The 26880-nt window shown below is 40.3% G+C and overlaps 2 protein-coding genes across 5 annotated transcripts; both read left to right on the forward strand.

Annotated features, from left to right (window-relative positions):
* Nucleotides 1-655: 655 nt before the first annotated feature.
* Nucleotides 656-10492, forward strand: LOC114789123 (high affinity cAMP-specific 3',5'-cyclic phosphodiesterase 7A-like). Of its 3 annotated transcripts, none has more exons than XM_028978233.1 (14): nt 656-699; nt 1325-1547; nt 4052-4112; nt 4187-4264; nt 5986-6134; nt 6207-6270; nt 6363-6458; nt 7923-8023; nt 8115-8246; nt 8459-8550; nt 8644-8788; nt 8881-8977; nt 9054-9134; nt 9221-10492. In XM_028978233.1, the coding sequence occupies exons 2-14, from the start codon at nt 1410-1412 to the stop codon at nt 9403-9405; spliced, it is 1419 nt and encodes a 472-aa protein (XP_028834066.1). In that variant the 5' UTR covers nt 656-699; nt 1325-1409; the 3' UTR covers nt 9406-10492. The 3 variants fall into 3 exon arrangements, with proteins under 3 accessions (XP_028834066.1, XP_028834065.1, XP_028834067.1); XM_028978232.1 differs by having other exon boundaries at nt 662-1270; nt 1356-1547; XM_028978234.1 differs by having other exon boundaries at nt 662-1547; nt 8462-8550.
* An 869-nt stretch (nt 10493-11361) lies between these two features.
* On the forward strand, nt 11362-17807 carry LOC114788362 (armadillo repeat-containing protein 1-like). 2 transcript variants are annotated; one of them, XM_028976860.1, is made up of 7 exons: nt 11362-11644; nt 12028-12227; nt 12359-12450; nt 13543-13735; nt 14130-14246; nt 15571-15645; nt 16328-17807. In XM_028976860.1, the coding sequence occupies exons 2-7, from the start codon at nt 12066-12068 to the stop codon at nt 16517-16519; spliced, it is 831 nt and encodes a 276-aa protein (XP_028832693.1). In that variant the 5' UTR covers nt 11362-11644; nt 12028-12065; the 3' UTR covers nt 16520-17807. The 2 variants fall into 2 exon arrangements, with proteins under 2 accessions (XP_028832693.1, XP_028832692.1); XM_028976859.1 differs by having other exon boundaries at nt 11363-11644; nt 13543-13753.
* Nucleotides 17808-26880: the final 9073 nt, after the last annotated feature.

Below are 26880 nucleotides of genomic sequence, written 5' to 3' on the forward strand. Positions count from 1 at the left end.
GTATTGCAGAACCGACACTTTTGTGTGTGTTTTGTATTGGTCGTGAGTGTGAAATAAATTATCTTCTCAAATCTCAAGATAGTTAATGGCACGTAAGGATTTTTTTTCATGATTTGACAATATAAACTGAAACACATGCTCTGCAATGTAATTTACATTTTGGGCATTTGGATTATTTCAAGTGTGCAGGAGTGGGTGTGCGTATGGGTGTAGTCAGGCTAGTCATTACAGTTAGTTCACTGTCATGCCATTATTTGCAAGTTAATAAGCGGTCTTAAGCACGTGAGTACGTGCAAGTACAGATCTATAATTCCCTACAATGCTTCGCGACAAATATGACCTCGTGATAATTTTCGGTTATTTAAAATTGCTGGTTGACCGTCATTATGTAATATTTAAAAACATGCACACATAGCCCACAGGTTACATTGGTCCGCAGACAAGCAAGGTCTGTTCTTTCTTTGCCCAACACGCACCCCTTCCAGCGTGAATGCGCATGACGGAAGCTCGCTCAGCCCAATCAACGTGCCGCTACCACGAAGAGGTTGGTTCGAAATCCAATCAGACGCCGCGTCACATTGCGCAGCGTGACTCTATTGGCCCAAACGGAACGTGACCCGCGGTGTGCTAGCCTGGGCCCCGCCTTTCTAGTTGTGTTTCGGAAGGGGGCTGGGAGCGATAGGCGGACGCCGCGAACCGGTACGCCGTTCTTCTTCCATCCCGTGTAATAACACGCAAGTCTCGGCGGCTGTGCGTTCGTACACATGCAGGCTGTCGCCGTGCTTCCCGCAGGCAGCACGGGCGTCGCGCGTTCCGACAAAAGCGCGGCGCGGTTGAAGGGAGCGTTAGCTTAGCCGCTGCGAATCACGACCCGAGCCGGTCACGCTCTCTCACGGACAACCGCAAGCCCGGGGCGCGTACATGGATGCGACCGGTAATCCCGGAGGAGTCCCCGTGTCTTCGTGAGGAATGTTCTTTTTCTTCTATGCTCCCTGCGTGCCGGGCCGGAGCGACAATACCGCAGCCTCTGCTTCCTCGTTTCTCTCGGCGCATCGCTCCAGCACCAGCGGCCAGACTGCGCCTTTTCTCATCCACGTTCGGGGCTCTCTCATCATTCCGATGCCGACAAGCCAGAGCCGTCGCCCGATTTAGGCCCGGGTGTATGTGTTTTTACCACTAGACCCTCGACACGGCGGAAGAGAAGCGGCATAGTTCCGCGGAGACAAAGAACCGGGCTGCATTCGGGATTGATGTCCCGTCTGTCCAGGGGGTAAATTTAGTTTTTTTTTCTCCCCCCTCCGTCCTGTTTCTGTCTCACTCGAAGGCTTCCTTTGATGGATTTTGTCCCGGGTTAGACGCGCTGAACTCAGCCCCGCCGCCCCGCTCCGGACTCGGCCTCGCGTCCGAGGATGGAAGTGTGCTACCAGCTTCCGGTGCTCGCGTTGGACCGAGCGGTCCCCAAGCACGTGCTGAGCCGCCGAGGCGCGATCAGCCTGACCTCCAGCTCGTGCCTGTTCGGGGGGCGCTCGCCCAGGCAGCTGTCAAAGGTGAGGCGCACCCCACATGCGTTTCTGACGTTTTCATTCACTCATTTTTGGTGAAACTATTTGCAATAATAGCATAGAATCGAGGAGTCTGGAAAGCCCGCTTTCTTCCAACTTGTGCATAATGTACAGGAATATGCAATGAATCGACACCAGGATTCGGATGAAATGGGTATTTATCAATATACAATATTATCAATATTACCCCAAGCTAGATCAATAATGCGCTATCATAATGAACAAGTTTTTTGCAATGCTTTATCGGCTGCTTTTGATATTGCGCTATAATCAATATTATTAATTATCTTCTGTGCATTAAATGTCACCCCCATTTGCTGCATTTGGCGGCCAGTGCGTTACTGCTGCGAGGGTAGGGTACCTGTGTGAGGGATGGCTGTTGACTTTTACGCAGAGCAGGCCTGTTTATGTTACACAGTATCTGCTTACATTATGGCATACCTCAGTATCACTCAACATATGTGTGTTGAATGTGCGAGAACGGGTCTTGCATATTAGTTCCATCAAGACCTGCAAGGGTTACTTCATGTCAGATCACCCAGTGTTGACACACCATGGAAGCCCTAAATGTAGTGGGTGCTGTTTTGAATTAATTTTTGCATCATAATGTGTTAATGAGTACATGACACTGCAAAACAGGGGTGAGCATTTGGAGAGCCTGCCAAAAGAAATTTTGGGTTTGTGAAAATGTTCTAAAAACAAGTTATATTTTAATTTTCATTACATGGCCGTGTAATATTAAAGAATAACAGGAACATATAGTATGCCTGAGGTTTTAAGAACTTTTAATGCTTCCTTTGTACACATCTCAAACTCAGATCTATCATTTGACATGAGGTGATCTCTTTGCAGGATGGGGTATGTGTGCAGAAAGGCCTCTTTTGTGTTGTGCTGCTTATCAGATGGAACCTTTCACAGCTAGGTGTGAGTGCAGGCCTACAGTTTTGTGTATATGTGAAGACCCATTTAAAGACTTTAAAGGGAAGTCCGAGGGAACAGACAAATTAAGAGATGTGTGTGACCTGGGATGCTTACACTGAAATACATTACCAAATACACAAAAAACCTGGGCTGCTGCAGCTGGTTCATTGTGTCTGTGGCGTCCACTGCAAAAGACAGTGTGGCTGAGGGGCATGTGTCTGTTTTGAGTATCAGGTATGAGAGTTTGCATGTGTTGTGTATTTGCATCTGATTTGACCTGCTATGCTTCACACACACACACACACACACACACACAGCTGAGCAGGAAGCTCTTTTTGAACCAACCCCCAACCCCCTCCCCATGCAATGTTACTTAAAAAGTGTGTGAAGTGAAGGAAGCAGCATGAACGTTGCCATCATTAGTCAGTGTGCAGAACCTGTTAATCCTCTGTAAAGAATGCAGGAATGTGACTTGTCTTAAGCCACTCTGTGTGTTCTTTCTCAATGTGTATTTGTTTTTGTCTGTGCTGGGTGGGGTGCTTGTGCGTCAATCGAAGCATTTAGCCCATGACAGCTCGTCAAAGACCATCACAAAAGGCCCGAGCTGATTGGAATATCGGAGCTGTGAGAGTGGGTTTTTTTTATGGTCACTGTAAAATTCAAAGCCTGGCCTTATAAGGCACTATGCCTTTAGTGTGCTGCGCTTCGCGCGGGAGGGAAAACGCATGTGGCATGCATAAACAGGGTTAATCCAAACCCTCACACAGTGAAGAGGGAGGTCCCCGTGTGGGTTTTCTTTGGTTGTGGTGGTTTGAATGTATACCATGAGGATGTAGGTTGTTTGTGTGTTGCCTGCATGTGCAATTGGTCCAGTAGTCCAGCAGTTAGTGTGTGTTATTGTGTGGGTGGGTGGGTGTGTGTGCATGAGTGATTAATCTATTTGCATGAGTACACTGTAGGGAGGATGTGGAAAGTCACACGTTGTTTTGGGCGCTGTGCGGAGAACAAAACGTGACCACCAAAGGAGGAACTGTCCAAATATTTAATTGTTCTTTTAAAAAGGGTGGAAGTATCTGTGTGTTTACTGTAAATGGTAAATCAGTATTCCTCATGCTGATGTGGTGAACTCACCTGAGAAACGTGAGACCCGTCGGTTACAATGTTAGCATCAGTCACAACAGTTGGGTGGCGAGTGAGTTGCTGATCTTATACAAACAGCCCCCATCCATCCATTACATTCTATGTTTGTGAGTTATTGTTATCAGAATGCATTACTGTGCAATGTGTTTTGAGGTTGTCCATGAATTTGGTCAAATATGGCACGTTTGTCAGTAATCAGTATTGGCCGGGTGCTGTACAGTACCAATTAAAGAAACTGGGTCTGAACCGGCACGTGAGCAGTGTTCAACTTCACTGCACATGTGGGTCACTTGTCACACCACATACTCATCGGTGGCCCTCTGAATGATGGGCAGTTATTGTTGTGGATACAGTGCACACACTCAACACATCAAAACAGCCCGCCAATGCATGAACTGGGAAAATGTGTGTGTGTGTGTTCTCTGCAGAGACGAGGAGCCATCTCATATGACAGCATCGACCAGACAGCCCTTTACATCCGCATGCTGGGTATGACACACAAACGCTTCATAACCAAGCACTTCTGATTTTATCTCATGTATTATATGTATGTGTGTCTGTAGATGTGAGATTGGGGAATTTCAGATCAGAGATACGAGGATCTACTTCACACCTCTGTGTCGACTTCAGAAGTTTACACTGTGAGTATGAGTGATGCGCGCACACACACACACACACCCAACCTAGGCTCGTCACGATACTGAAATTTCAAACTTGATCCGATATTAATGGTGGTACTTTATTTCGGATACAATTTTTTTAATACTACAGGTGGACAAAAAACACAGGCCATTTTAATTAATTATTTTATTAAATAAACACTAAAGAAATAAACATATACACATATATATTGTACACTATGTAAAGAAATTATAAATAAATTCATTAATGAATAAATGAAATAAATATATTTTAATGTTTTTGACCCAAACTGCTGCAGAAGTGAACAATATATGCGTGCTGTGCGTTTTGCTAATTATAAAACTATAAGTTCAACAGTAATGCAATTACACAATTCATATTAAGTTTGAACAACAACATTACCTTCATGTATAATTCACATTAAACATTGTTAACATGTTAAGCATTCAGTCCTCAAGGTAGCCGGGGGAGGAAAATTGTTAATTTCAGTGAACCAGCAGATGCAAAACTGGGTATCGTTACCAGTGCTAATTGATATTGAAATAAATACTAAATTGTAGTATCAATTAGTATCTGAGAATGTTTTGTTTACAACATTAACACCCACATCCACATAATATTAAGAATGACCATCTTTCAATGGTACAAAAAGCAATTCTTCCTTTCTGAGCTGTTTTTTTTATCCACATATCAGCAATGCTTGCAGTGCATCATACTGTCACTTCTATATTATCTCAAGGTCTGGGACAAGCTGGCCACTGACAGTGGAAAAAGTGTGATGTGCTAGTGTATCTAGACTTAGAATTAGAGTAACTGACCTCCCAAAAATGTCTGTCGAAAACCTGGAAGTTCTTAACACAGAAATGAGAGGATTCATATTACACTGACTTCCAGTAAAAGTTTTTAAAATCCCCGCCCCGCTACCCTGGCAACATGATTGTTCCAGCCAGGTCACCCAGATCATCTAACAGCAGCTTGCAGACATTTGTCATTGCTTACTCTGCAGACCTCATTGCATTATAACTGGAAATGCTGTACTTTCGTGTGTTTGCCAAGAAGTCAGCTGACCATAACTTGATATGGACTGCTTGAGTAATGATTCTGTCATAGAGGGATCTAAGACTAGTTACTCCATGTTTGTAAATGAACCATTACTGCATGTTGCTTGTTTTATATTGGGCTGAAACAAGCGTTTTTATTACCCCTGGAACATTTTCTATTTTTTTGTTCTGCACACATAAAAGACTCATCACTACTTTATGTCAGATCAGCAACTTTGGTAGCCAGGTAACTGTGGACCAGAAGCCTTCATTCAGCTCACATTATAGGTATATTACAGTTGGAATTTTATTAACCCTGGTCCAAACACATACCAATAAATGATAGAATAATAGATAGTAAGCTTAATGAATTTTCAAGGAACAGTTTTATCTTTTTAAGATATCTCAGGTTTTCCTGAACAGAATTATAGTTTGACAACACTGTAAAAGATAGGACATGTTTGCCAATAAAACATCAAGTATGTCTTCTGGATATGAATTAAAATATTCAGTATTAGTTGTTATCTAATCATGCATGACTCAACTAAATTGCGTCATCTGACCTGTCTTCTGTTGTGTAAATCCTGGTATAAAATAAGCTGTACTGTTTTCAAGGTCATGCTATGTGTGGTTTTGCTTTTCTTTATTTGATATTTGTATTTGCTCATATTCCGTACCAGCCGGCGAATCTGAGGATCATGCAAGCAATCGTAAGCAGCGCAGCAAGCTCAGCCTCCAGATGTATCTCCAGTGTTCCAGAAGTTTCCATGGAACTCTGACCTTCCGCCACCTCCACTTGTTAGACCAGGTGTACTATGGTCAAGCCAAGGTATGCATATCAACCGACATGGCTTATTTGAATCTTAAGATCTGTATTAAAATGTGTCATTGTCTCTTTCAGTGTATGCTTCAGAGAGTGGGAACATGGAACTTTGACATTTTTTTATTTGATCGACTCACAAATGGTATGATGTCTAACAAACAGCGATGCCTGTTTGTGTTTGTTAAATGCTTTTATAATCACCCTTGTCTGATTCTACTTTGTGTATGTGTGTAGGAGAATCCCTGGTGTGTTTGACGCTAGAGCTCTTCTGTAAATATGGCCTCATTGAACTATTTGGGCTGGATCCACTCAGACTGCACAGTTTTTTAGGTATGAACACTGACTTGCCCATTTGGATTAAAACACTCGCTGCTTGGTCAATCTTTTATTGGTCAAGCAGTGCTATACAGTGCATCCAGAAAGTACAGTGCATCCAGAAAGTGCATCACATTTTCCACATTTTGTCATGTCGTGGAAACATTTATTTGAGGTTTTGGCAAATTTATTAAAAATACAAAAACTGAGAAAGCACATGTACATAAGTATTCACAGCCGTTGAGCTCAGGTGCATCCTGTTTGCCCTGATCATCCTTGAGATGTTTCTGCATCTTAATTGGAGTCCACCTGTTGAAAAAACTCACGTGATTTGGAAAGACACACACCGTCTACGTAAGGCCCCACAGTGGACGGTTCATGTCAGAGCACAAACTAAGCATGAAGTCAAAGGAATTGTCTGTAGATCTCAGAGACGGGATTCACGGAAGATGGGCATTTGCGGAAATTACATCATCAGCATTTCCTGTTTGGTGCAAGCAGGAAGGCATGTCTGTTTTTCCAGAAAAAAATGTACCCTTTGCTCACATGACAAACCAACAAAAAAAAAAACATTTGTGCATCCAATCACCGAGCAAATGCAATGCTTCGCATGTTATCAAGTCATGACTGTCGGTGGAGTTCCTTTTTTAGGGGAGGGGTGGGAAATTCTCTGGGCAGAAAAAGCATGAAAAGGGGGAGGTAACTTTTCCCCTTATGACGACATTAGGGGAGACATCCCAGATTCGATCGTCTGAGCTGCCGTTCTCTGAGCGGCAAAGCAGAATAACCAAAGCACACTTTATACCGGGTGGTGGTAGCAGCCATGAACCAGAAGACCCAGGTTCAAATCCCACTTACTACCATTGTGTCCCTGAGCAAGACACTTAACCCTAAGTTACTCCAGGGGGGACTGTCCCTGTAACTACTGAATGTAAGTCGCTCTGGATAAGGGCGTCTGATAAAGGCTGTAAATGTATATATTTCGCCACTGCAGGACCATAGACAGGCTTGGGGAACTCGTATTAATGTTAAATGTCATAATCAGGGACCTTTAAGGCTGTAATTGCTGCCAAATGTGCATCGACAAAGTATTGAGTGAAGGCTGTGAATACATGTGATTTAACATTGTCATTATGGGGTTTTGTGTGTAGAAATTTGAGGAAAAATGCATTTAATCAATGTTGGAACAAGGTATAACATAAAAAAATTAGAAAAAGTGATGTGCTGTGAATACTTTCCAGATTCACTGTATGCTCAGATTTTTTATAATACTGTCTACCATTTATAAAATGGCTGCGTTATTTCCAGAACTGTATTTATGCCTGTTTCCTCTGACCTGGGCAGTAAAGAACTGATGGCGTCACCAGACTCACAGCCATATATATTAACCTCTAGTGATTAAGTGTGACATCCCCTAGTAAATCCTGTAACCAAGTATATGCCTGTATTATTAATGCTGAAGTATTGTTGTCCATACAGTAAGGATCCAGGAAGGCTACCGCAGCAGGAACCCGTATCACAACTCACTTCATGCAGCTGACGTCACTCAGGCAATGTACTGCTACTTACAAGAGCCAAAGGTGCCGGGGTGAAACAACATTTTCTGAAATCCTTTCTTTCATCCTTGGTGGAATCCTTCTGGAGTCGTGTTTTTTGTGTGTGTGTCCCCAGCTCTCTGAGTCTCTCACTTCTTGGGACATTTTGTTGGCGTTGTTGGCAGCTGCTACTCATGACCTTGAACACCCAGGTGTCAATCAGAATTTTCTCTTGAAAAACGATCACTTCCTGGCATCTCTATACCAGGTAAGCCCGCCCATGAAACCAGCATCTGCGTCAGAATAACCTTCAATCTGTCACGTCAAACTACATTCCAACCAAGGGCAGGTTTTTTTTTTCTGGTAAACTGAAAGATCTGTCGTTTTCCTTTGTTAAGGATTGTAGAATAAAGTAAAGTAGTTGTATCTGTTGTTTTACTGTAAGAACAGAAACTAATGCGTACATTACTATGTGCACAGAAGAACTCTGTTTTGGAGAATCATCACTGGAAATCTGCTCTGAGTCACCTGAGAGAGTCTGGACTACTGTCTCACCTGCCTATAGAAGACAGGTACACAATATTTCATTCTTTCCCTTGCTTGCCATGTTTCGTATTCCTTACTTACCTGTATAACTTCATGCATAAATGGCAAATGTACCACAGGCATCGTATGGAAGAACGCTTGGGTTCTCTGATCCTGGCAACAGACATTAGTCGACAGAATGAGTTTCTGAGCAGATTCAAAGCTCACCTGGACCGAAAAGACCTGAACATGAGCAGTCCGGAACACAGACAATTCATACTGCAGGCAAGCTGCATATATGCACACACAGATATTTATAAAAGCATCATTCTTTTTGTATTTTAAATGCCACTTTGTTTGTATGTGTGTGTGTATAGATGGCACTCAAGTGTGCCGATATCTGCAATCCTTGTAGACCAAATTCACTCAGCACATGTTGGAGCCACTGTGTCACCAAGGAGTTCTTCCAACAAGGTGCACACACAACCTTCTCTAAGCCTACATCGTTCTGTTTTTCCAGACCCTGCTGATCTGTACTGTTTCTCTCCAGGTGACGTTGAGCGAGCACACAGACATGATGTCTCTCCTCTCTGTGACAGACACTCTAACTCCGTGGCCATCATCCAGAAGAGTAAAGATGCATTCATAGTTTTTCTATATTCGTAACAACATATGTTTTTAATTGCAAAGAAATGTTTCATTTTTGTCTTCATACAGGTTTTATTTCCTATGTCGTGGAACCTCTGTTTGTGCAGTGGGCACGTTTCTGTGACACTCCCCTGTCCCATTGCATGCTGGGATACATGAAGCAAAACAAGAAATACTGGAGCAACGCAGGCCAAGAGGACCTGATGGATAATGCCCAGACCACCTGCTGCAAAGTCTTACCTCGAGGAACGTGACACACACATATGCACACTCAAAGTCAAACACACATGCACACACCTTTCACTGTGGCAAACCACTAATTACTTTTTTCCCCATTATTTTAATTTAATTTATTCTTATTTATTTCGTCTTTAACATAGTTACGTATAGATTACCTCACATTTTTTTGCCCTTTTAAAAAAAATGTCTTATTTATTTTTCAAGCAGTGTTTTCTTTTGGAAAAACTAGTTGTAAAGCCACATTCACTACATTACATACTGAGAGTGAGTATGTGTGCGGTAGTGTCAGGAGGACTGTTTACAGTGTTTGTGCTTCCTGCTCTTTCCAATGGCCTTCAGAAAATGCCTTTAAACATAGAGCAGCCGCCATGTTACAACAATTTAATGGCCAAGCATAACTTTCATTCTAATCCTTAACCTGAACCTCTGACGCCTTAAACCTGAAACATAGTTCATAATTCTAAAACGTAACACTTTAATTCTCAGCTGGAAAGACCAGCTGCAGTCTGAAGCTCTGCTGATGTTTGTGCGCATTGGACCGGGAAGTTGATTTCTTACGTTCTTGTCTTTGACTTCCCAGAGTTGCACTATGACTGTTAGAGACCTGCATTGCCAAAGCAAAAACTGAAAATGCTTGATTGATTGATTATTATAATGTAGTTTTGCTGACTAAAACAGAGTTCAGATAGCAACAAGGGTTTGCCTTTGGTTTATTATTATTTCAATTTTTAAGGCTGTGGCCTGTTTTGGGCTAAGTGTTGTCTTCTTTCTCCACTGTGATGCCTCCCCCCTTCAAAATTTGCCAAAGTCATAAATGAAGGGTTTACATTGGATGCTGGCCTGAACAGATGAGAGCCATTATGAGACCAAAACCAAAATCTTTGGTAAGAAGTCTTCCACTGAGACATTCCAATAGACTGTAGACTCCCTTCTAAATTAATGCAATAATACATTTTATACTCCTGTTTATTACTTGTATCGATGAAACATTTGTACAGTTTCAGGAGGAATTTGTGGCAAACTGTATTTGTAAAGACTTCGCCGAGGTGGTGTTTTGATATTTTTTCCAGCTGCATTTTCATAAATAAATACAAACTGGCATACATGTGTCCGCTCCTTTTTTTGCTATTGTTTTACTGCTGTCAGTGATTCAATGTTGTTAATCTGTCATATACAGTACAGGCGAAAAATCTGGACACACCTCATTCAATGTGTTTTCTTTATTTTCATGATCATTTACATTGGTAGATTATCACTGAAGGCATCAAAACTATGAATGAACACGTGGAGTTATGTACTTCACTAGGTGAAATAACCGAAAACATGTTTTATATTCTAGTTTCTTCAAAATAGCCGCCCTTTGCTCTGATTACTGCTTTGCACACTCTTGGCATTCTCTCGATGAGAGGGGGACTGTCCCTGTAGCTACTGACTGTAAGTCGCTCTGGATAAGGGTGTCGGAAAACCATTACATTTACAGCATTTATCAAACAGTCTTGAAGGAGTTTAGCACTTGTTGGCCCCTTTGCCTTCACTCTGCGGTCCAGCTCACCCCAAACCATCTCAACTGGGTTCAGGTCCGGTGACTGTGGAGGCCAAGTCTCAACTTTTTGTTAAGTACATAACTCCACATGTGTTCATTCATAGTTTTGATGCCTTCAGTGAGAATAAATGGTCATGAAAATAAAGAAAACACATTGAATGAGGTGTGTCCAGACTTTTGGCCTGTACTGTACACAGTTATACAAGTATAACATGCAGTGAAAACAGTCAATGAGAGGGTTTATTCATATTAAGAAGAGTAATGAAAGGACAGACAGGCAGGAAGGTAAGGTAAAAGGTAAAAACTGAACACGTCTGAGAAGTGAGGACTGTAACAGGTGCGGGTGGGACAGCAGAGTCCTGCGCAGTATGTGCGCAGGATGACGCCCTCCATCAGAACGCGCGGGTGCGGGTGGGACAGCAGGGTCCTGCGCAGCATGTGCGCAGGATGACGCCCTCCATCAGAACGCGCCTTTGACGGCGCCGCTTAACCGCCGCTGCTGATGCTGAAATGCCACAATACGGCATCACGTCCTGGTGCAATAATTCACACATCTAGAAAGAGAACTCCAGCGGCGGCGAAGTTCACCGCTGGACAGAAGAAGGAGCGTCTGACCGCGCGTGTTTAGTCGCCGCGACCGTGTGCTGTGGATATGAGGAGGGAGAGAGGGCAGCGCAGACACGCCGGGGATGTTGTCCACGGAGAGCTGGGTTGGTAACATCTTCCAGGATGCAAAACGGCACTCTCGACACTTATTTCAAAAATAAACGGCGGGCGGTTCTGGCCTGCGATTGTAAATGTATTGGTTCATTTAAAACAGTAAACGAGGAATACATACGCTCAGTAACGTCTGAAAATGGTGACTTGACGCCATCTGCTGCCTCCACGACCAAATATACCGACAGTTGAAACTCCCAGGCTGGAAACGCCGGAGAGAGCGCATTAATGTCGGTACACTACGATCATTAAGTCGAATAAGGCAGCCGGTTTTGTTCCTGGAATCTGATTGGCTGAGCCGAACCCCCTCTGGCCATAAATAATACACGTTAATTCCATACGACTTGACTGATTCAACATGTCTGTCTGCGTGCAGTGATCTAGGTGCTGGATGGGACCCTGTTCCGCTCTGAAATGAGCAGGGACCCGGACGCGCTGGCCGTGGTGACCCACCTGCGTGACCTGGCGGCGGACCCCCTGAACAGGAGAGCGATCGTGCAGGACCAGGGCTGCCTGCCGGGCCTGATCCTGTTCCTGGACCACCCCAGCCCACAGGTGGTCTACTCCGCCTTACTGGTAAGGCTGGTTTGTGGTGTGGAATGGAGGTTGGGTCAGTAAGAAGGTGCCCACGGAGGATACCTACTTTATAAGGTCCACAGGGTCTTCTCATGTTCAAAATATGAGTGTGTGTGTGTGTGTGTGTGTAGGCTCTGCGGTACTTGGCGGAATGTCGTGCCAACAGGGAGAAGATGAAGAGTGAGCTGGGAATGATGCTCAGCCTACAGAATGTCATACAGAAGTGAGTGTGTGTGTTTGTGTGTGTGTGAGAGAGAGAGTTCGTGACTGAACATGTTATGGTGTAATTGCATTTTACATTTACATTTATGCATTTGGCAGACACCTTTATCCAGAGCATTGTACTATCAACCTAATTGTTGTCATAAGTGGTTCTGGTTTAAAAACCAGTTCACCATGGACTCAAAGTACACAAAGAGACAAACAGAAACCAGATATAAACAGCAGGGAAAGCATTCGGGCTGAACGATTTAATGAATTTTAAGCGAAGACGTGATTTAAATAAATGTGATTTGGGGCAGTGGATGGCCTAGCGAGTAAAGAACCGGACCCGTAATTGGAACTTTGCCAATACCAAATACCAAAGTTCCACTGAGCAAAGCATCCGTGTGCTTTTTAAACTTAAAAGTGTGTATTTATATATTTTAAAAACCGCAATGGCTGCAATTATTTTAGCGCCCACAGACTCTTAAACCCTGCTTAATGTCAGGGTTGCTGTGGGAAGACGCATTAACAGACATGCAGAGTAGGCTGGAGACATCAATGAATGAGAGACCGGAGCATTGGTGACCACTCAGCGGCGTTGGGGATGCAGCTACAGTGACGGTGTTGTGGGCCGTCACCCCGCCACACTGGCTGAGGGGTCCAACAGGTTCCATGACAGTTAATCACATTGCATTGAAATCCCTGTGTGATAGACAATCATGCTCACCAATCAGATGTGTCCCAAGTTAAAGCCACGCCCACTTATATGCAAGCAAGGACACTCAACTTGCAGTATGCTATTTATAGTGCAGTATAGTGTAATTCATATTTCAATATATGGATACGGCTACAGTTTTTAATACACATAGTATTATACATAGTTCTCTTGAATACTTGCAATATTTGCATTATTGTGGTCTATAGCAGTTGCAAAAGCATTTCACTGCATATGACTGTGTATGTGACAAATAAAATTTGAATTTGAATTTAGTGTAGTAAATACTGAATTCTCAAATCAAATTGCAATATCTGTCAAATAAATCGCAATTAGATACTCTTTAAAACCTAAACAATATCATCTCTGTATTTTCTGAACTTCATTGGTTGACAGGACAACAACCCCAGTGGAGACCAAGCAGCTGGCCAGTGAGGTGCACGAGATCTTGCAGATGTGTGTGAGTGAGGAGGAGGAACGCGGGGAAGAGGCAGCGGCATCTGTCAGACGCAAGACCCGGTTCTTTGTGGGCAACACCAACAAACGTGCAAAAACTGTTATCCTGCACATCGATGGCCTGGACGACTCGGTCAGTACAACAGACAGGGTGAGGGTAACCATGTACCTTGTGTACACTTTTATATGTATGCACATGACTTACCTATGTGAGATTGTTGGGCCTTGGTTTTATGTTGCTACACAACTCTAACCTGGATAAAAATCATCTGTGTTTTTATCAAGGTTACTTTTAAAGTATATAATGTGTGAGCCCTGTGTGACTTGTTTGCATGTGGATGTTTGGTGTGGTCTGGCCTTGTGCCTCAAGGTGCTGGGGTGTGTGCTGTGTATACTTGCAATATTTGCAATACTGTGGTCTATAGCAGTCGCTAAAGCATTTCACTGCATATCATACCGCGTGTGACTGTGTATGTGACAAATAAAATTTGAATTTGTGTGTAACATGTGCCTGTGTGTGTTCACAGAACTTAAGGAGCCTTTGTGAAGAAGCACTGTTAAAGGTCAGAGGAGTGATTAGCTTCACTTTCCAAATGGCAGTAAAAAGATGCATTGTCAGGATTCGTTCTGACCTCACGGCAGAGGTAAGGCTACATACTTGTTGAAATTGACATGAAACACAGGATCTACATCATCATATTTTATACATTTATATATATATATATATATATATATATATATATATATATATATACACACACACACACACACACACAAACACACACACAAACACATATATATGTGTGTGTGTGTGTGTATGTATGTGTGTGTGTGTGTGTGTGTGTGTGTGTGTATATAATAAGATGATGTAGATCCTGGGTTTTTCTATGGGTATACAAACACGTGGTCTGTTTTTCCTGTCTATAATAATCCAGAGCTGGATAATGGTTATCTATTCAGGTACAGAGGGTGTAGGGTGTGGACACACCCAGGACGGGGTATTTTTTTGTTTCTATATTCCATAATTTTTGTGTGTTTTTTTTTTTTTTTTAGTGCTTTTCACCACAGCAGCTTATAATAAGTTTTTTTCATAATTATTATGAATCAGTAAAAAAACTATTACATACTTCTACCTGGAGGAAGACGTCCTGGAGACAAAGCCAGTCTAAACAAGTTCTTCTTGTTATCACTCATAGCAGCCAGCAAAAGCCTCCTCTGGTGCAATAAAACTGTCTGCTATTCCTTTATTCAATTATCTGTTGACTGATGTCGATTCAGGGTTATGGGATAAGAAGAGCTATTTTGAAACATGTTGTGACTGGCTGAGAGGCATTCTAGGAGGATCATGATAAAAAGTTTGTCAGATCAGCCATGTGCACGGTACACACGGAAGGCTGAAATGGGACTTTTTGCAGTGCAATAAAAAAAGGGTTCATAAAAACATACAATTTAGGAAAGGGCAGTAGGGCAAGATTATAGCATGTTTTAACCCTCTTACCTGTCTGTATAAATATACTGACATTTTTATAAATTTTTCTTAAATATTAAATATTGACATTTTTAATTCCGCTAAATATGTCAGGGGAGGCTTTTATGGAAGCTCTCATGTGAGTTGTGAGCACTGTTCTATTGTTTCCCCTGCTTTATCAGCCAGGGCATCATAAATAGGCAGTATTCTTCTACCTACCTAGCTGAACGATTCTGTTACTTAGCAACATTTACGTGTTACCTGAGTATACAGCTAAAAAATGTAAGCTTCTTTATTGTCACACCAGCCATTCCTTAAATATTACCAGATAAACTACAATTGAAGAACAACTAGTAGTATAATATGTTATGTAGCATTTCCTCTCCACTGTTTTCCTTATAGCATGAAATCTTGAGTATTATTACATGATTGTAGAAAGAATTATTCCAAGGACTCCTAAATATGTCTTGTTTGTCTGTCTCTGTTTTCTTCCTGCTTAGACTCTGGCCAATGCCATAGCCACCACTAAGGTCTTGAGAGCGCAGCAGGTGGTCAAGGCAGAGGATGGTTCTGAGGTCAGAGTTCACTAAGATCCTTTTCACCTCTCAGTAGTCATTTGTCTGTGGTTTAGCAGGTGATGGCCAAAACCTTGATTCATGGGTGGTTATAAACATTGAGCCAGGAAGGGGGTGAAATTTGGCGGCAATGTCCCACCAAATGCTCCCAGTTAGGATTAAATTTGTACGCTTATTTCAAGTTAATTTAGACTCTTACTTTTAACCAGTTCGTTTTCAGAAATCTTTGTGTTTTCGAATCATTTTGGATTCCAGGATAAGAAGTTAAAGTCTCTTCCCCCGCATGTGTGAGAGGTGCTGCAGCATGTACATCTAAAGTTCAGATCAAAGATGCTTATATATTGTGATATTATCATTATTCTGCCAACATTACATAACAGAGGGCTTTTTTATATCTAGGCTATAGATAAGACATAAAATACAGTGTTAAATTTAACAATTTAATTTAATTTATGCAGCTTTATGTTTAGTACTTCATTGTATTGACAGAATTTAAGATTATCTTATAATTATGAGTTGTTAATTGGCATAGTATATACACAGTTTTATAGAGATATAATGACATCGCTTACTACCTTCCAACTGCACACAGTCTACGTTCTACAGGAAGTCATGAATTCAAATCCAGGCTTAAATCCAGGACTGTGTGATCCCTCACATCTCTGCTGTGTGTGTCCTGCAGGTGTTAATCCCCTTTGATTCAGAGGATGGTGTGCCTGTGGACCAGAAGGTGAGCTTGCCGGACTACCTACCTGAAGACGAGAGCCCATCTGTTGAGGCAGACCGGGCTGTCAGCCATGTGGGCACCAGCGAAGACAGAGCAGGATGGCTTAACACTGCCACTAATTTCCTGTCTCGGTCATTTTACTGGTGACCTCACCCTTCAGAATGGATTACCTCTTCTGCTCCTCTTGAGGTGTATAAATAAGTAGGAATCAATTGCGAAACCCACATCCATAAAAATACAAATTTTAGCACAAGGAAGAACTTTTGTTATTTTGTGGCAAAAAAGGTGATAAAAGGTTATTTTCAGGTAGCTTTTGATGGGATGAAAGTACGCTTGGGACTAATGAAAAAGTTCCTGATGATTCTATGAATAATGTGAATAGAAATAATTAGAAGATCAGTGTTATATAGTTGTGAGATGAGCAAGGTATCTTAGTAAACAAGGCACATAAATTTGACATTGTCTTAGCCTCTCATGGTCTCCAAAACAATTATTGTTTTAGATAGCCTCAAATGAAAGGTCAACTGAAGCACTGGTAACAGTAATTAGGTACATCAATAGTGCAAGACTATTGATAAAAAATGTGCCAAATTAATGACTTGATTGTTTTATAAAGTAATTTTCTGCACCAATACATGTTAAATGATTAATGCCATTAAAATACAGATCTAAACATGCACTCAAACACACAATAGGGCTGTACTGTAACAGGGTGCATTCAGTAACATCACATCATTCATATGTTTTCAAGAAGTAAATAGACACAAACATTTGTGAACTTTTTGCTCTCTAACACCACTGAGACTCTTAATACATCTACAGTGCCACTTTCAGTCCCAGTCAACAAAGATTTCTTATTTGGGACTCTTTTGGGTCAGTTTTTTTAAATGAAAACATTCTCACAGACATTTTATTTTAAACTTTTGTAGCTATTGAGTGTAATTTATTGAACTTACTGTAACTTATTGAATCTACCTTTGTTCATGTATTCATGTATTCATATGTGGAATATAGTTTGTTTAAGTGTTAAATGTATGTATCAGAAGGTGTGTCTTTCTCTCTAAAACATTCCGCAAGAGTTATCCCAGCACTGACAGACACCAGTATGATTCAGAACTTCTAGTAAGGATTTTATTTTTGTGTGATATCATCAGGACTGAAGCCATGTATCTCAGCATGTTTGTATAACATTCTGTACATCATGATCCTTTCGTTTGTACACCATGATCCTTCTTTTTTTCCATATTTACTTGGGCAGTGAATTTCTCTGTACTTTTTCAATTTTGTACTGTACATGTGGATTGTTAAAACTAGTGTGTGACAGTGATTATGAAAAACATATTTATGTGAATTTTTTATTACATTTTTAAATGACATAGGAAATTCACAGGTGCATTTATATTGGGTTTGACTGTTGCTGTACATAATGTTTGTTAGGAGCCTTTGTTTTTTTTTTTTTTTGGTAATATTTTATGTGTGTGTTTTTATAAATATATATATATATATAAATATATAAAAAATATATTTTATAAAAAATACACCCCCCCCTCCCAAAAAACCTAATAAACATTATGTACAGCAACAGTCAAACCCAATGGTCGGCAAATGTTAAATGAAACCAGATTGCAATTGTCATTATATACAAAAAGAGACATAAACTTTCCAAATCCACCAAGGCAATTTTTTTTTTTTATATAATAACAATTAACAGTCAATCAGGAATGGTTTCAAACCCCAACTTCTGAACATGTCCAAAAAAGGACTGCACAGCTAACTGAACTTATGTAATGAATCATTAAGAGTATACCTTATCTGTTCAACTTTAACAAAAGACACCAGTATCCTTAATCCATGAGGAATGAGAAGGGGGAACAGAACACTTCTACCTCAACAAAATCAACTGTAGCTATTAATGTGACAAATGCTATCAAATCTGCTTTGTGTTTTAGAAGCGAAAGGTTATGGGGCAAAACAATGCTGTCAGAGCTACTGGTTCCACTTGACTCGCAACAAATGGAAATTGAACCAAATATAACCATGTAGAGAAGGGCATGACCAAAACATGTGACTATGAGTAGCTGGAGCCTGAGGACATCTCCCATAGGTGGGATCAACCACCTCATAGATCTTGGAAAGCCTGACTTTAGTAAAATGTGTTCAGTGCAGAACTTTGAATAACTTTAAAATGGCATCCCATTCCTCCTCTAAAGTTAGTTTTAACGTTATCTAGAGACAATGGGTGCAAGGAGTAGACCAGATTATACAGATTTGAAATCAGCCCCTTCATGGGACAAAGTGGGGTCAGGAAGGAGTCTATTGAATGGGGCTTAAATTATGGGAACACACCTACAAATACCAGTGTACTTGGCAATAAAACTTTTGTGTAAGCTGTTAAAATGATTCACATGAATTATTGCTATACAAGTCACTGAATGTCCCAATACACAGAGAATGCACCATCAGTCAGAGATAGATGAAAGACAGGGTAAGCTGATATTAGAGCTGAAAAAGAAAATGTCTGCAGGCCAAAGTGGCGTCAAAATTTATTCCAAATATGTAAAATGGATCTAACTAAAATGTTTTTACGGTAAGGGGAAAATGCAAAAGGAAGAGGAGTGTGAGTGAGGGCTGTCAATGAGGCAGGTTTACAAGAAAATTATTCCATATTCAGCCATGAAGGACAGTCTGGTGACATCTCCAAATGAGTCTAAAGTAAACAATAAACCTTTTCTTATTCCAAATAAACTCTGAATCCAACTTGAGGAAGAAATGCAGGTATGCACTGAAAAAAATTAAGACAATTTGGGGAAAATAAGACATTTTGACCGCATTAACCTGGACTATCAGGGACAGAGGCAACAAAATTGAACTTAACCAATTCCTTGTATTGTAGTCTAAGTTCACTCCAAAGCAACATCTCAAATAGATACTCCTCAGAGCCTGTAATATATGAAAAATTTATAGAAAACACAGTAATAACATTTTAAGTGAAAGTGAAGTGATTGTCATTGTGAAACACAGCACAGCACATGGTGCACACAGCAAAATTAGTACTCTGATTTTAACCATCACCCTTGGTGAGCAGTGGGCAATCTTCTGATTACGGGTCTGTTTCCTTACCCACTTGGCCAACCACTGACCTGAGTTACTTTAACATTTTTAAAGTAACTCAGATAAATATAGCCTAAAAGGCAAGAACATTGAGATCATTGAGAAAGCCAATTGGGTGCATTCAGTAACATCACATCATTCATATGTTTTCAAGAAGTAAATAGACACAAACATTTGTGAACTTTTTGCTCTCTAACACCACTGAGACTCTTAATACATCTACAGTGCCACTTTCAGTCCCAGTCAACAAAGATTTCTTATTTGGGACTCTTTTGGGTCAGTTTTTTTAAATGAAAACATTCTCACAGACATTTTATTTTAATCTTTTGTAGCTATTGAGTGTAATTTATTGAACTTACTGTAACTTATTGAATCTACCTTTGTACATGTATTCATGTATTCATATGTGGAATATAGTTTGTTTAAGTGTTAAATGTATTTATCAGAAGGTGTGTCTTTCTCTCTAAAACATTCCGCAAGAGTTATCCCAGCACTGACAGACACCAGTATGATTCAGAACTTCTAGTAAGGATTTTATTTTTGTGTGATATCATCAGGACTGAAGCCATGTATCTCAGCATGTTTGTATAACATTCTGTACATCATGATCCTTTCATTTGTACACCATGATCCTTCTTTTTTTCCATATTTACTTGGGCAGTGAATTTCTCTGTACTTTTTCAATTTTGTACTGTACATGTGGATTGTTAAAACTAGTGTGTGACAGTGATTATGAAAAACATATTTATGTGAATTTTTTATTACATTTTTAAATGACATAGGAAATTCACAGGTGCATTTATATTGGGTTTGACTGTTGCTGTACATAATGTTTGTTAGGAGCCTTTGGTTTTTTTTTTTGGTAATATTTTATGTGTGTGTTTTTATAAATATATATAAATATATAAATATATAAAATATATATTTTATAAAAAATACACCCCCCCTCCCAAAAAACCTAATAAACATTATGTACAGCAACAGTCAAACCCAATGGTCGGCAAATGTTAAATGAAACCAGATTGCAATTGTCATTATATAAAAAAAGAGACATAAACTTTCCAAATCCACCAAGGCAATTTTTTTTTTTAAATGTAATAACAATTAACAGTCAATCAGGAATGGTTTCAAACCCCAACATCTGAAAATGTCCAAAAAAGGACTGCACAGCTAACTGAACTTATGTAATGAATCATTAAGAGTATACCTTATCTGTTCAACTTTAACAAAAGACACCAGTATCCTTAATCCATGAGGAATGAGAAGGGGGAACAGAACACTTCTACCTCAACAAAATCAACTGTAGCTATTAATGTGACAAATGCTAGCAAATCTGCTTTGTGTTTTAGAAGCGAAAGGTTATGGGGCAAAACAATGCTGTCAGAGCTACTGGTTCCACTTGACTCGCAACAAATGGAAATTGAACCAAATATAACCATGTAGAGAAGGGCATGACCAAAACATGTGACTATGAGTAGCTGGAGCCTGAGGACATCTCCCATAGGTGGGATCAACCACCTCATAGATCTTGGAAAGCCTGATTTAGTAAAATGTGTTCAGTGCAGAATTTTGAATAACTGTAAAATGGCATCCCATTCCTCCTCTAAAGTTAGTTTTAACGTTATCTAGAGACAATGGATGCAAGGAGTAGACCAGATTATACAGATTTGAAATCAGCCCCTTCATGGGACGAAGTGGGGTCAGGAAGGAGTCTATTGAATGGGGCTTAAATTATGGGAACACACCTACAAATACCAGTGTACTTGGCAATAAAACTTTTGTGTAAGCTGTTAAAATGATTCACATGAATTATTGCTATACAAGTCACTGAATGTCCCAATACACAGAGAATGCACCATCAGTCAGAGATAGATGAAAGACAGGGTAAGCTGATATTAGAGCTGAAAAAGAAAATGTCTGCAGGCCAAAGTGGCGTCAAAATTTATTCCAAATATGTAAAATGGATCTAACTAAAATGTTTTTACGGTAAGGGGAAAATGCAAAAGGAAGAGGAGTGTGAGTGAGGGCTGTCAATGAGGCAGGTTTACAAGAAAATTATTCCATATTCAGCCATGAAGGACAGTCTGGTGACATCTCCAAATGAGTCTAAAGTAAACAATAAACCTTTTCTTATTCCAAATAAACTCTGAATCCAACTTGAGGAAGAAATGCAGGTATGCACTGAAAAAAATTAAGACAATTTGGGGAAAATAAGACATTTTGACCGCATTAACCTGGACTATCAGGGACAGAGGCAACAAAATTGAACTTAACCAATTCCTTGTATTGTAGTCTAAGTTCACTCCAAAGCAACATCTCAAATAGATACTCCTCAGAGCCTGTAATATATGAAAAATTTATAGAAAACACAGTAATAACATTTTAAGTGAAAGTGAAGTGATTGTCATTGTGAAACACAGCACAGCACATGGTGCACACAGCAAAATTAGTACTCTGATTTTAACCATCACCCTTGGTGAGCAGTGGGCAATCTTCTGATTACGGGTCTGTTTCCTTACCCACTTGGCCAACCACTGACCTGAGTTACTTTAACATTTTTAAAGTAACTCAGATAAATATAGCCTAAAAGGCAAGAACATTGAGATCATTGAGAAAGCCAATTGGTCCACCAGCCAGCCAGCATTGTTTGCCCCGGTAGGGGAGAGGCGACATATGGGAGCTTTCTCCACCCGACATAGAATATCATTCTTCAAAATGAAGAAATGCACTGTAATGACGAATGGCCCTGGTTGTTCACCGTCTTCAGACACCAAATCAGATGACAGTGAGTCTTTCTTGCTGCAAATGTCGTTCTTCAGTACGTCCACCATAGCTAATAACTGGCCAAGATTACAAACACTGTCCTCACCAGGCTCTGCCAAGTGCCAGGCTTTCACGTGGTCTGCACAAGTCGACTTGGTTTTCATTAGTAAAGCTGCCATTGTTGTTCAAGGAGGCAAGCTAAATAAATTAAATCTAAAAGAAAGAAGTCTGTTCTTATCAGGCATTAACTCATTTAATTATAACAATCCAAAGGTTACATTTAGGACCATTGACTTGGTTCTTAAAGCCCCAAAGACAGATTTGTGAACCCTTTTTACTGCCTACTGAGAAAGTCACTTCTAATAGTGCTCTTATTTCTTTTGTGGCTCATGACCCTTCTGTGTCTGGTTTCTGTTCTGCCGTTTTTTGCCAGCTTTGAGCCTGTAACTTTATCCTCTTTACAGGAGATTGATGATGACTTGGGTCCTGCAGGTTCTCCCAAAGATGCTGTTTATCCATGAGTGTTTAAAGAGGTTTTTTCCACTGTCATGCTGTCCTCAGACTGGTAAATAGCAGTCTATCTTCATGTGTTGTCCCAAAAGATCTTAAGCATGCAGTAGTCCAGCCTATGATCAAAAAACCCTCTCTTGACCCCAAAGTTCTGAATCATCGTATGCCCATCTCTATATTGCCATATCTCTTGAACATTATTAAAAAAATAATATACAATCAGCTGATGGCCATTCTGGAGCAGCAAAAAATCTTAGAGATTTTTCAATAAGGATTTAGATTTTTGTTCCTGAATCTGGAGACTGTGTTATTCTTGCACTTTTAGACTTGACTGCGGCTTTTGATACAGTGGATTATGCCATTTTCATGTTATGTTTGGAGCAGTGGGTGGACATCAGGGGTATAACCCTAGAATAGCCCAAAGTCATACTTGAACTTTCTGTGTCAGCTTGGATGACCATGTGTCTTCCTCTGCTCCCCTTCTGTATGGTGTCCCCCAGGGCTCAGTTTTAGGTCCTTTACTTTTTCTTTTATACCTACTCACGCTTGGGATGATACTTAGGAAGCATGGTATAGCATTTCACTGCTATGCAGACGACTGCCAGATCTACGTCCCTTTAAAGAGAAAAAAAAAAAACATTTATATCACCTCTACTACAATGTCTTGATGAACTAAGGGCCTGGCTTTCTTATAACTTCTTAAAATGTAAAGATGATCAGACAGAGGTAATGGTCTTTGGGTGTCCCACTGAGACCCTCAACCTACATTTAGGCAGTTTAACTCAATATATTAGGCACACAGTCACTATTTTAGGGGTAAAGGTGGATGCTGACCTGAAGTTTGACAGCCAAATTAGGGTGGTTGTAAAATCTAGCTTCTTCCAGTTGAGACAGTTGAGTAAAATAAAGCAAATTCTAAGCACTTTGAAACCCAAATCCATTCTTTCATTGTCACCAGTATCGATTAAGCAATACACTTTACATTGGGGTTGGTGTATTCTATATTTTACATTTACGGCATTTATCAGACACCCTTATCCAGAGCTACTTACAATCAGTAGTTACAGGGAACAGTCCCCCTGGGGCAACTAAGGGTTAAGTGTCTTGCTCAGGGACACAATGGTAGTGAGCGAGATTTGAACTTGGGTCTTCTGGTTCATAGGTAAGTGTGTTACCCACTAGGCTACTATATCACCCAGCTCCAAAGGGTGCAAAATGCTGCTGTTTGTCTGCTTCATTGGTTAATGTTAGGATTCAATTTTAATTCTTTTTTTCCCTTTAAAGCTCTGAATCTTGCTCCTCCATACCTCTCGGAGCTCTTACAACCTTACACATGCTCCAGGCCTCATCTGGTCAGTTTCTCCTTAGTGTGCCAAAAAAAAAAGCGAAAGCATAGCGAAGACTGCATTTTTGCTGATGTAGCCATGAGAATCTGGAGTGACTTATCCCGTTATGTTAGACAGGCTTCCTCACTTTCAGTTTTTATTCAGGCCTGAAAACCCATCTTTTCTCCTTGGCTTTCGACACAATGTAAGATTTTAAATTGTTTTACACATTGTTTTATGTGTTATGCTCAATTCTCTGAACAGCATTTTGGGTCCCAGGACTGTATGTTAAAGTGTTTTATAAATAAATTTGGTATGGTATGGTATGTTAAAGCTGTTCCCGTTCTTCTTTGTTCCCGTTCTCTAAAGGAGTCTTGAGTAAATACACTGAAAAAATGCAGTTTCATTGTCCATTGGAATTTGGTGTGCCATGAAAATGAATCATGTGGTTTTGGATAGATTTGTGCATCTGATGTTTAATTTGTAATTTAAAAACCTAAAATGTGACTTATACAAAATGAATGGTCATGTAGCTTACCATTACTCATTAACAATTGTTGTACCATTCTGAAACACATAAGCACTGATGATTCTGAGAATGTCTTTAATGGTTGACAAATCAAATTAGAGTTCACCAATCATAATAAAAAATCTGCCACCGTATCTGAAATATTAATGATCGCTAGTTATAAACAGTACAGAAAACATTTGACCAAAAGTTGAGCTAACTCGCGACTTTGTTTGATTGGGGCAGCTGGTACAGATTGTGCGCTGACACCTGGCAGTACAGATGCATCTACTGATGAACCAAGTTAGTTTGAGCTTTTGAATCATTTTTATAAGTTTTTAATTGTGGAATAAATGTATAAAACATTAACTTTTTTCTCAACAGTGAACCAGTTCTTTAAATTTCTATAAACTGAAGACTTTTTCAGTTTGAACTGACATAACACAACAACAACAACAACATTTATTTATTTAATAGCCCATAATCACATACAGTATGTCTCAATTGGCTTTGATAGGCCCCACATTTGGCCCCACACTTGAACCTTCTGCACACAAGGAAAAACTCCACACAAAACAATCTCTATGAGAGAGAAAAAGGAAAGGAAGAAACCTTGGGAAGGGTTGATAAAGAGGGGGACCCCCTTTCAAGGTAGAGTGGGCTGTGAACCTGCAATTGACATTGATATGTCCAACAGTTGTAGGTATAACTGTAGGTCCAGTTTAGTCCAGTGTCATAGTGTACATTGCTTGTCCAGTGTACAATGCTTCTGGTGTATTTGGAGGTTTGGAGGCTTTAGTTGTTACGGTGGTGGTGGCTGTTGTGACCCTCTAGTTCATTGCTAGGGACTGGGATACATATGATGGTCTCTTCATTAGACACTGGAGGTAGTTTGGGTGCTTCATTCAGTGAATGTCTGTCTTTTGTACTTGGAGAGTTTTACTCCCTCCAGATAATACACGACACCGCGGTTCATCAGTCACAGATGGATTTATTCCTTTGTTAAACTTCTCCGCCAATCCACCATAAAATCCACCATAAATCCACCGTCAAACTGTCATTACATAAATGTACAGAATGATCAATGTAAATATAACAAATAAACATTTAAACTAAAATTGACAAATGCACAATAAAACAGAAACACAGTTAAACGTACCTCGCTGGCTGCACGTAACCGTGAGGGAATAAATTTGCTTTAGAACAAAACTTAACACGAAACACTTCCAACTTTTTCTTTCTCTTCTTCACAGCTTACTTTCACCTTTAACAACTTATTTATGCCTTCTTTAATTTACGGCATCTTCTAGCTTCTTAACCCTTTTGCGTCACTTAAATGTGACTGTGTGCAACACGGAATATAACTTGGTTCCTACCCATAAACGAAACAATGTTTATAAAATGAAGAAAATAAGTAAACACAATAAATTAAACAACTTGACATAATTTACATTTATGGCAGTTAAACTCCCACCAAATCTCAATTTGAGATTTCCTTGCTCAGTTGAACCATGAAGCTATGAACATTTACAACAGTTCAACACATGCTTATTCTGCTTCAACCAGTAGAACTATTTTTGGCACAGGCCTATCAAGATAAACTAGCTTAGATGTGCGTTTTCCCTGTTTGTCTAAGGTTGACTGTTCTAAGATAAGTACACTCCCCATAACCTGTGATGCTAGCATCTGAGAAATGATGCAACTCATACTGCTTGACATCTGTGAAGTTTGCTGGTAAGTAGCACCTCTTGATCTTTACTTGAGACAAGTTTTGGAGATCTTGTAGCCATGATTGCCACTGTGATCTGAGCTCTTCTGCAAGTGGTTCATCCCAACTAGCTTTCTCTCGACACAGTTGTTGCAAAATTAACTTTCCACGTAGGACAAATGGTGCTACGAAACCCAAAGGATCGTAGATGGAAGCTACTGTGGATAGCACTCCTCTTCTCGTCATTGGGTGTTTCTTGACAGTAACTCTGAACTGAAAGTCATCAGAGGATACACACCATTGCACCCCAAGTGCTCTTTCCAAGAGTGGCTCCCTTAAATCTATGTCCAGTTCTTTCACACTGTCAGCACACTCTTCCTGTGGTATTGAATCCAATACCTTCTTGCTGTTGGAAATGAACTTATGCAGTCTAAGCTTGCCTGCACTGCAGAGCTCTCTTGCTTCCTTGATCAGCTTGATTGCCTCAGCATCAGACTTTACACTCACCAGTCCATCGTCAACATAAAAATTTCTTTGGATGAATTTAACAGTGCTTTGGTTAAATTGATCCTGACCTTCTGTG

The sequence above is a fragment of the Denticeps clupeoides genome, chromosome 4 (assembly GCF_900700375.1).
Source record: "Denticeps clupeoides chromosome 4, fDenClu1.1, whole genome shotgun sequence".
Taxonomy (NCBI): domain Eukaryota; kingdom Metazoa; phylum Chordata; class Actinopteri; order Clupeiformes; family Denticipitidae; genus Denticeps; species Denticeps clupeoides.

What these genes read in the sequence shown, in the direction of transcription:
- LOC114788362 (XM_028976859.1), top strand. Translation starts at nt 12,066, where the DNA reads ATGAGCAGGGACCCGGACGCGCTGGCCGTGGTGACCCACCTGCGTGAC. An exon ending in CTACAGAATGTCATACAGAA is followed by an intron (nt 12,451 to 13,542) that starts GTGAGTGTGTGT and finishes ATTGGTTGACAG; the next exon opens with GACAACAACCCCAGTGGAGA. An exon ending in AGGCAGAGGATGGTTCTGAG is followed by an intron (nt 15,646 to 16,327) that starts GTCAGAGTTCAC and finishes TGTGTCCTGCAG; the next exon opens with GTGTTAATCCCCTTTGATTC.
- LOC114789123 (XM_028978233.1), top strand. Translation starts at nt 1,410, where the DNA reads ATGGAAGTGTGCTACCAGCTTCCGGTGCTCGCGTTGGACCGAGCGGTC. An exon ending in ATTTGATCGACTCACAAATG is followed by an intron (nt 6,271 to 6,362) that starts GTATGATGTCTA and finishes GTATGTGTGTAG; the next exon opens with GAGAATCCCTGGTGTGTTTG. An exon ending in CACCTGCCTATAGAAGACAG is followed by an intron (nt 8,551 to 8,643) that starts GTACACAATATT and finishes AATGTACCACAG; the next exon opens with GCATCGTATGGAAGAACGCT.